The 10,590-nt window shown below is 30.9% G+C and overlaps 1 protein-coding gene across 1 annotated transcript; it reads right to left on the bottom strand.

Moving 5' to 3' along the window:
- Positions 1 to 411: 411 nt before the first annotated feature.
- On the bottom strand, positions 412 to 974 carry LOC108685011. Its single transcript, XM_018189609.1, has 2 exons — positions 840 to 974; positions 412 to 764 (listed from the first exon to the last, which is right to left on the bottom strand). Exons 1-2 carry the CDS (start codon positions 900 to 902, stop codon positions 588 to 590), a joined length of 240 nt encoding a protein of 79 aa, XP_018045098.1. The 5' UTR covers positions 903 to 974; the 3' UTR covers positions 412 to 587.
- Between the last annotated feature and the right edge of the window lie 9,616 nt (positions 975 to 10,590).

Genomic DNA, 10,590 nt, shown 5'->3' with positions numbered 1-10,590 from the left:
TATTATATATACATTGTTAAAAATAAAATGTTAATTTTATCTCAAAAATATATAGTGGACTTTTTGAGATATGCAAAAATATTAAAATTAACATTTTAATTTTAATTAAGTGTATATATAAAGTAATCATGATGTTTTCAATTTTGTGTGATTTTTTTTTATGTTGATAATATAATTTTTTATGTTGATAATGTGCATTAGAAAAGTATTCACAGAATCGAATTTGTATCGCTAAATTTGAACACTCGTATTAAGTACGTTATAATATACATTTTAATATTCATATACGTCACGACAAAATTTTTATAAATATATTTCTAGAAAAATTCCTATTTTTCTCGTTTTATGTGTACCGTACTGAATATTTGTAATTAATTTTGTAAAAGTTTAAAAAATTATATTCATCCATACTTAGGCGTTGATATATCTTTATTGCTATTTAATTTAGATTTGCTTACGTGGGCAATTTAGATATTATTCTAAGTTTATCTTATTGAATAGTGCAATGTAGTTACATAATTTTTTCATGAAATCTTAACATTTTGTCACCGTTTCCATCCAGAGTAGTTTTCGCATTTGTTGTCCTATCATTCAAATTTATGTTGATTTGAGTCCGCGATATCGCGTCTTTTTCTAGAACTTGGTGTAGTGGAGGGAGTTGTGGTAGTGGTGGTGGTGGTGGTGCTAGTCGATGTCGATGTCGATGTTCTATGGCATCTACTAGGGCGTCCACGCCCATGCCATGGACTCCAATAACGGGATTCCTTCGCACAGAATAGAAAACTTATTTTTTAGAAATTCATCGATAAAAGATGTTTGAATTACAATGTAAGACTTACGGATTCCTGGAACATGGCACACACCACGATCATCAAGACCAAGAACACCACTGATAGTCTCATATTGCAATCTTACGCTGCTAATGCATCAACTTGTACTGTGAATGCTTGCGTCGTAGTGACGATATTTATACTGTGTCGCTGAATAACAATTTATTTGCTAAATTGACAGTGAATAATGATACACGTCTGTTTTGTCATTTGTCGTAGTTACTCACTGTTAAGTATATTCCGTATATAACAAGAATAATGACAAAATATCAATATGTTCCACAGGCTTTTAAGTACATGTTGCTGATACGAAATAATTGTCACATGCATACATGCATGTATGCATGCGGAAATGTCGTTTGATAAGTAGATTCGAATAAATTCTGGCAATACAGGAAAAAATTATTTATAAAACTTAAAAAAGACGGACAAAGAATAATTATTTGTCATATTTAAAAATTTCTGTTTTTTTTTTTCTTTTTAATATATAAGGCTAAATTGTTATTGGTGATTATTATAGAATACGATTGAAGTTTGAACATAAATTAAATAAAAAAAAAAATATGTATATATAAAGATATATATAAAAAGACTTAAAACTATTATAAATATATAGAAAAAAATATATGGTATAGCAGTATTTACTTTAATTTAATGCGACTTGTGAATACAAATCTTATGAATACAAAAATGCTTTCTGTCCTCAACTGTAAAAAAAACTGGAATTACTTTCACTGTTATTAGATCGGAGTATTAACGAAGCATCGCGCTCTTTTTCCGCCTGTAATCGGATAATACGTCGACAATGACTATCACGGGACGTATTACGGAAGGGAATACAAGGCGGATCCAAGCCCTACATGCTCCAGAGAGGTTATACGGTAATACAACCTCCTCTCTCTCTGGCACCCTCGTCAACTCACACCACTCACACTATACCCTAACAATCGAAGCCCGTCGCTCGTTTGGTGTTTAATCCCCTCTTCCTCCCTGTTGTCGGCTGATTTGATAACGCCTGGCAGCACCTTACATGAAAGAGGACGACGGGAAAGAGGAAGAAACGGGAAGAAAAGGATTCGCACCTAGAACAGGGTTCGTGTAAAGACGTCTTTTGATTTATATCGTCGCGTCTACCGAATGACGACGAGCATCAATCATCTAAATGGAGGTATCGATGAGAGAACCATATGAACCATCGAGAGCACGTGTGCGAATTCCCCAATCCGATAGGTTAGATGAATGTGCAAAAGTAGAGATTTTTTAACGTTTTTTGATTATTACTGGATTTTTCTATTTAATTTTATAACTTTGCATTGTCATCTTGAATGAAATGTCTTTCAGAAAAACTAAAGATTTTTGTTATATAAAAATAGAAGAGGTCACTAAATTATAACTGAGATACCGCATTTATTATATGCCTTTATTCATATTTTTTTAATAATTCAGAGAAACATTTAACAAAATGATATAAAATATTAGATCAATTTTTGAACAATGAATAGTTCGGAAATATGTAGAAAGCAAGAAGAGTCTGTTTTATTATATTAAACATGAAATCCGACAGTGTGTTTACAAATTTGTTAAAATTAGATTTCAAAATTTCAGGATTGATTAAATATAATTTTTATGATCAAAAAAAAAATTTTGCGAATACTTAATCAGTGAATTTTTTTTTTTATTTATAATTTCTTATTAGAATAATTTTTAATGTATGTAAATATTTGAATTTGTACATTAATGAAAAAATAAGAAAAAAATAATTAAAACCATAATATACTTACATTACATACACATATTGTACTTATATTATACATATCACATATATAACTAAAATCAGTTATTACAACCAGTATAAAATATCTCACTTCTATGATTTCTCGGATAAATTTAATCTTTATACGGATCACGAATCAATATTAATTTCACATCTATATTTGAAGCCTTATAGCCAATCAAATTTTCAATTACGAGAGTGCAATTCCATTTCGCAATTATTTGGAAAAACAATGCAATAAATAATGTATTGAGGTCGTTAAATCTAACGAAAACATTGCAATACGTTAAAATTTATGCTAGATTAATTATACAATTCTTCGTTGTGTTTGTAGGACGATAAGAATATTACACACGTAATCACGTAAACACAAAATGTTTTAATGATGATGATTCAGAAAACGATAATAAGAGTAAAATGCTAAAAAATGCACCGATAAACACCGTAATTTTGTTTCGTAACGCAGTTTTTTTTTTTTTTACGTGTATATAGATATTTTTTTTCATTGCTTTATAGGCTTTGTTAGGTGGGCTCATGCTTTTTTCGGAAATACGCTCTGCAGGATCATCTTCCATGATCGTGTGCGGCTGGTGCACGTGCGTGATTGGCAGAAATTCATTTCGCACGATTTACATGCCGCGCGGAAATTGCGTGTCTGGTGCGCGTATGCCACGAGACCCTTTGTTTAGATGGCAACGTTTGTCATCGGTTCTCTCGGCGTAGGTGAGTTGTTGTACGGCAGACAGTACGAGGGTAGCGGTGGGAGGATGACTCCAAGATAGGCGCCAGAATATTGGGCACAGATGCAAGCAGACTGTGTCAAGATTACTTACGATCTTGATAATACCCAAAAGTTACATCATGTAAATTACAAGGCTTTTGTCCCATTCTAATGAATTTCAATGTCACAACTGATTTCTTTTTTTTTTCTCGGCTATAACTAGTGTTGGGCAATATCTCTTGGTATATATCTTGATACATGTATAGAAATATATTTTGTATATCTAACCTGTATATTTGAGATACTTTCGAATATTTGTATCTGTATCTAGATTCAACTTCAAAAATACATCTTAATTAATTTTTAGATGTATTTTCAGATACATTTCCTCAGCAAAGGCATAATTCCATTATATGTATGATAACGTCTTTTGATCCATCTGACCAAATATAAATAAAAAAGACCTGAACAAATATAAATTTGATTTACAAAACTGAAAACGATTAATGTCTAGAAAGTCTTATCGTAAATTGTTTTAATACGATAATTGCAATTTCGTTTTTATTTGCCGAGTTTTCGTATCATGTTGTAGGAATGACAATGTAAGGATTAAGTATTATTAGCAGGGTTGGATAAGTTAATGTTTTTTTTTAACTGAATAAAGTTAAAGTTAATGACTTTACAAACTTAATAAAGTTAAGTTAAAAGTTGAAGGAATGAAAAATTAACTTAACGTAAGTTAAGTCAATATTGAATTAATTTAAGTTAAAAAAAAGTTAATTTTGAAAAAAAATTATTTTTAGATCAAAATGTCCTAATTTTTCTTAAAATGAGATTAAATAATTACAATATAGATTATTAAGTAAATTAAATTTTTAATTTTTTTATTCATATGTGATATAAGTATATAACACATAACAATATAACTATATAAGTTATATAACTTTAAAAAAACAGCCAGCACGTAGAGAAGATACAAGATCAGTGATTATTTTAATAAATCTTAAGCCATAAGAAATTGACCAATTACAATCGAATGCGAAAAGAATATTTGACTATAATTAGTCAATTTTTATTTTTTACTTAAGGTTAAAACACTTATTGTAGATCCGGACTAATGGCATAAAGCATAACCGCATAAACTAATCAGATGGCTGTATTAGCATCTTAAGAAATTACTTAAGATCTTAAAATATGAACAGATTAAGAATATATGCCCTTAATTATATCTTATTATTTTTCTAAGATATTTAAAAGAGATAAAAAAATTTTTAACTTAAAAAAAGTTAAAAAATTAACGTTTAAAAGTAACTTAGTTAAGTTAAAATTTAATGTATTTAAAATTAACTAAGTTAAATTAAAAGTTATTAACTTTTTAACTTTTTTTTCAACTTTTAACGTTTTAACTAGTTACTATCCAATCCTGATTATTAATGCCAAAACTTCGGTTTTTGTATACAAAAAATAGTACATGTGATACAAGGATTTTTAATTACTTTATTATTATTATATTATGATTAAATGTCTTCAAAATAATGAAATCAAAAGTAATTAATAAATTATTTAGTATATTTTTTAATATTACCATTATTATAATAAAATATAAAATATAATTTAAAGGTATCTGTATGTGTAGCTAGATATATTTTAAAATCTTACCCATAACTCATATTTATTTTAAATCGTCGGCTTAAATCTTCATTCAAAATGAATAATTATTTTTAGTGTCTTTTTTAATGTTTTCGTTTTTTATTATTATTTTTCTTTTTTCGTTACAAGCATCTACAGATAACACTACAGATTGTCAATTAATTAACAAGTATTTTTAAAAGCGATTTGTAAACAAACTTAATTAAAGAATTGTACATGAAAACTGTAAGGTAGAGAGTTTTTAATTAAATTAAATGAAGCATTATATCTAGCTAGAAAATATCACAAAAATATTTTTAAGAGATGAATATTTCTCACGTAAGCGCAGCAATTGTCCGCGCGCGTGTGTGTGTGTGTGTGTGTGTGTGTGTGTGTGTGTGTGTGTGTGTGTGTGTGTGTGTGTGTGTGTGTGTGTGTGTGTGCGCGCGCGCACCGGTTGCACTATTCGGGCCACATGCATCGAGATCCACGATGTTTGCCGATCAAACAGACTTTATAACGAGATGAGCGCGTACAGCCCTATTGACGGAAAATATTGAACGAACGTAAGCTCTCGGCATTGTCCTCGACAAAAGAGCGGCCAGTTTGTACGCGTCCAATGGAGAAACGCACCCTTCAGTAGGACGACCCTTCACGATTCTTGGATCAAACCATGAAGCAAGTTTGTTCAGGCAGTATCGAGTGTTTTTGACATCGATTCATAGAATATCAATTTAATAGTTGGAATCAACATTTGCTCGTAATTATTCGAACAAAATTTTTTTCTAAAAAAGCTCATGAATGTAATCGCGAAAATTTAGTTCTTAGATCATTTTTACTTAAATCGAAAATTATATCTGCATCTTTCAAGATATTTACTGCATTTTCAGTGACAGCAAATTTGTAATTCACTTATAACAAATCGTAGAAAAATAGAAAGGCTTGTTAAATTAACAAAAAAACAATAATTATAATAAAAAAAACAGTAACTATAATAAAAGTAAATATCGTAAATATCAACGTACATGTATATTAATGTAAGTCTCAATCAATATATGTGTATAACTGAATGAACTAACTAGTAGAATCTAACAAATATCTGATGCAATGGCGTTCGTTAGGAACGCGTGATGAACACTTGAGATAGAAATGCAAATTAATCGACGCAGTAATCGCAAGTGATCCATTCACCTATGTCCATCCTTCTCCCACCAGCACTCAAACAGTGGCCTGGTAATGGGATAGCCCCGACCACAATATACCCTTCAGTGAGGCGGAAGAGAAACAAGGAAACAGCATTACCCGGGAAACGCGTCGGTAATCCCGACCGATCCAAGAACCATCAGTATCAATAGATGTATCAGCTTCAGTGTTACCATCATCGAAGTCAAGCTCTATCAGCATTCGAGACTCTAATCAATAGTAGACATTCGAAGAATGAATCATAAAAAACAACATATAATGCTAAATTTTACATTTTAGTCCTCTGTACGTTTAATATGTCAATTTCATGTTGATATCCTGCATTATATTCATATTACAATTAGAATGACATGATAATCATAATATAAAACATGAATCGTATATTATCCCACAAATTACATTGCCCATTGAAATATACACAGTGATATCATTGACTAACGAGATGATCAGAACGAATTGGTGATCGACGAATGATTTTGTTTCGATCAGATAATTGATGCGTTATATTACTTCAATTTCACGGAAATATATGAAAGATCAATTGTTCATCCCGTGTTGATCAGGAACGGCATTAATCTCAGGATTGTGTGAATAGTCCATCCTCATGAATTTCCACGAGGCTTCGGTCAGTTAGAAGGACAGTCACTCGAGATCCAAGGATTTAGGCGTGTGATACTTGATGAAGAGGTCATTGCACTAAGTCTAACCAGTGCGTAGAGGATCGGCCGTTAGGAGCATCGTTGGTGCTCCGTTAGGCGGCTTACGAGGCAGTTACCAGACCGTTACTATGTCGATGGTGCCACTTGTCTCGAGAGTTTGCTACCTGCTTCAGCCTCACCCAGATGAATGACGCGATTTCGGTTTGGGTATTCGGTCGCACCCATCAATCGTCTGATTGATCTCAAAGTGATGACTGTGGATGCTGACAATGTTCTCCTGAATTTCGCCAGAAGTTTTTCGTAACAGTCGAGTTGGATGATTGCAACGTTAAAGATTTTTTTTTCGATATGTATGTAAAATTACGCTTTAAGATATATTTTTTCTTAGCAACAAAAACAGCATAACGGAATGCAGTACAACGAATACTTTTTAAATGCGTTTTTATAGTTATATTTTATAGTTATATTTTAATGAAAATTTGTAAAGAATATTTACTACTGATTTATAGTTGTTATCATATAGGTTTGATTTATTGCACATTAATTTTTTCTGCAATAACAAAGAATTTATAAATATTTTACCAAAAAATTTCCAAACGTATTGTGCATCGAAGATGCAAGGAAAAAGATGAGGAAATAAACGGTGCCTTAGGCTGCTGTTTCTCGTAGATAAAATAGACCAGGCCATCCGAGAGTAAGATAGATGTAGCCGGTCGAGCAATGCGAGGGATCGGCGCCAAAGAGCTCCTTAAATCACGAGTAATCATTTCTGACCAATCGACGTACAAGCTTTGAAGATCGTAGTGCGGCAATTTACTGGCGAACGGATTTCTTTCCTCCCTTCGCGGACTCAGAAAATCATCTAAGACGATTTTTCGTACGCTACTTTTTGTGATTTATTACATATATTTAGATAAACAAGCAGAGGTAGGAGAGGTAGATTGCAGAAAATTTTTAAATCTTAAATATGCTACGAGAAATTAATTAATTGAATCGATCAGTGCAGAAAGAGATGAGTCCAATTTTGTTTGAAAATAAGTTTTTCTTCTCATTAATCTTAAAATGAGTAGATACGTTTTCAGTGCAAATAGGATACTTTTTCCAAGCTTCTAAGAACTTAAAGTAGATGTTGAAAGTAAACAATAAACAGAAAGGGCACGAATGTAGGACTCGCAAGATTAAAAGTTTGAAAAAATAGAGAGGTGTACATTCTTTTAGAATGTACAATAAGAGCTTTTTGAATAGCTGAACTTAAAGAACAACCAAAAGATATATTTTAATTAAATCAATTTTTTAATTCTAGTATTTTCTAGAAATTGTTTTGTGTTAATTATCTGATACTGTTTAATATAAAGAGAGATAGTTATTTAATATAATTAAGAATATAATTTAAGATAAATAAAATATCTATAATATTATTGAATTTTTATTTTTATTTTTTTTTACTAATATTAAGAAAGGAGGATTAAGGTCCAAATTTGAAATTTAAACTCTTTATTTAATAGATAAGCTTTTAGAATCAAGAATGTTTTAGAGATATTGAATATCGTATTTATTATAATTCAAAAGTAATTTTATTAGGTTTTTCTATATGAATTAAATTAAACAATTTCTTGTTATATTAAAAAAAATATATAAATATGTCTTATCTTTTGTGACTACTTCCCTTTTAGTTACAAGTAATATAATTGATTAAATATATATATAAAATTAGGCATACATAATAAGTAAAAACATATTTTGTAATAAGTATATTCGTAACGTGAAAGAAATAAATTAACAAGATGAATGAAAATATATCGCATCCAACCACAGTGTTAGTTATATGATCGACATCATTTACTTAGGAAATTACAGTCCTTTGTCACACTGAGTAATCTACTTCGTTACGTGCGACAATGTAACTCCGTCACCGGTACCGCAGTGCGTTCTGTCCCTTTTCCTTCCGGCTACGTTACCATCGTTTAATCCATTTCGCCTGTATCTTTTTTCGAGATCACGGAACAATCTCTGTCGCGGTAAAACGATGAATCTCTCCATGCCTCGTACGATATCGGTTCCATCTCCTTCTCCTTTTACCCTTGTCTACTTTTATCCGCGTCTCCGTCTCGGTTCTCCTCTTTACCGCGAATAGTATCTCTCAACCAGAGACGATTTTTCGCCGGAAGGAACGAATCTAGCACCAACCGTGCGCTACCGCTTCGAATTTCCACAGCGCACAGTCGATCCGACTCCCACGGCGAAAATGGAAAGACGAAACTTTATTTGCGCCTATATCCAAAGACGTCGCCAAGATTCGAAATCCTGACGTAAAAATCCGCATACTTACGATCGACTATACAGTGTGTTCAATTAGTCTTTGATATTATCAAATATAACTGTAGCCAACGATGCTAATACATCGGAAATAATCAAATTCCGAATAATTAGTTTATAAAATTATTCTTTATTTTGACAAAAATTGAATAATTAAATTATAAAATATTTTAAATTTATGGGGCATTCTAAATTATTAATTATATAACTCAAGATTTATCTTTATAGTTAAGAATTAAGTTATTCATATCCTATTTCTTTTTTTCGAAATTCTTACTAGAAGCACCAGGTTATTATTTATAAGTTATTATAACATTTGTATTTTCATATAATTAAAAAAAAATTTTTTTAAATACAAAATCTTACAAATGCTGTTTAAAGATATTAAAGTATAAAGATATTAAAGTCAAAATAAATAGATATAAAAATCACTTAATTTTTATGTATTGATAAAAATGATGAAAATTAACTATTAAGTATGAATGACTCGCTATGTGTATTAAGAATTAATTGTAGTTGATAAAATTTTAAATGGAAACCGTCAAAAATAAATCGTACTTTTTTTTAATAACTTATACAGATAACCAGTTACTCGCCTTCAGATTCAGATAGAAAATTGGTGATCTCGACTTTTTTTTTTATACCATTGATTTGGCTTTTCGGTTACATCAAGGTAATGGATTCGGCAAAGCTATCATGGACGATATTATGACGGCGGCTTAAAATAAGCAGAAAGTTGGACCGACTAAAGCAGAAGTATTGTAATTATGCTAATAGCCTCAGCGTTCAAACGGCCTGTGATGTGGTCTAGTGCCGGATTCGTTCAGGTCGGTCGATCAAACCAACTTTTCCTTCTACTTATTAATATTACCTGGCCCGCAATCATCTCCTTTCCTCATTTTCTTTCGCCTCTCTTTCTACCCCGATCTCTAGCTGTCTTTATCTTTGGTTCTTTTTTTTTACCCTCTTCAATATATCTTACCGCACAATTCTCGAAGTAAAAATCTTCAGCATTCCTTCATTACTTATGGCTCGGCCGCAAAGTTACTGTCGATAGAAAGTAAGGAGTTCGTCAAGAGAGTCGACAGAGGAAGACAGAGGAGACGAGATACACATGACGAAAGATAGACATTGAATTTCTTTCACTGAAATGTAAATCTTGTGTTTAACCAATGTAAAGATTAAAAGTTCTTTTGAATGATTACGTAAGACAAGTCCTAGAAAAAAATTTTACTTAATTATTTATTTTTGTATGTATCATTGATATAGAAAAATGGAATTCTTTTCAAGAAAAAATTATTTTTTAATCAATATTAAGTGAAAATCAACTGAGAAATATTCAATACAAATAAAGTTCATCTTCGGTGAGTTTTAATATCAAATAATATTTTTGTGCGAATTTTATAATTTCCAATTTAAGCGAACGTGACGATTATTTATAGGTCTTGAAGCACAGTT

This window comes from Atta colombica, unplaced genomic scaffold (assembly GCF_001594045.1).
Source record: "Atta colombica isolate Treedump-2 unplaced genomic scaffold, Acol1.0 scaffold142, whole genome shotgun sequence".
Classification (NCBI taxonomy): Eukaryota; Metazoa; Arthropoda; class Insecta; order Hymenoptera; family Formicidae; genus Atta; species Atta colombica.
The sequence above is the reverse complement of the archived record's forward strand: the minus strand, read 5'-3'. Positions and strand labels throughout refer to the sequence as shown.

Bases quoted from the DNA above. Each gene is read 5' to 3' on its own strand.
- LOC108685011 (XM_018189609.1), bottom strand. From the start codon at position 902: ATGAGACTATCAGTGGTGTTCTTGGTCTTGATGATCGTGGTGTGTGCC. The intron at 765-839 runs GTAAGTCTTACA...TTCTGTGCGAAG, and splicing joins GTGCCATGTTCCAGGAATCC to GAATCCCGTTATTGGAGTCC.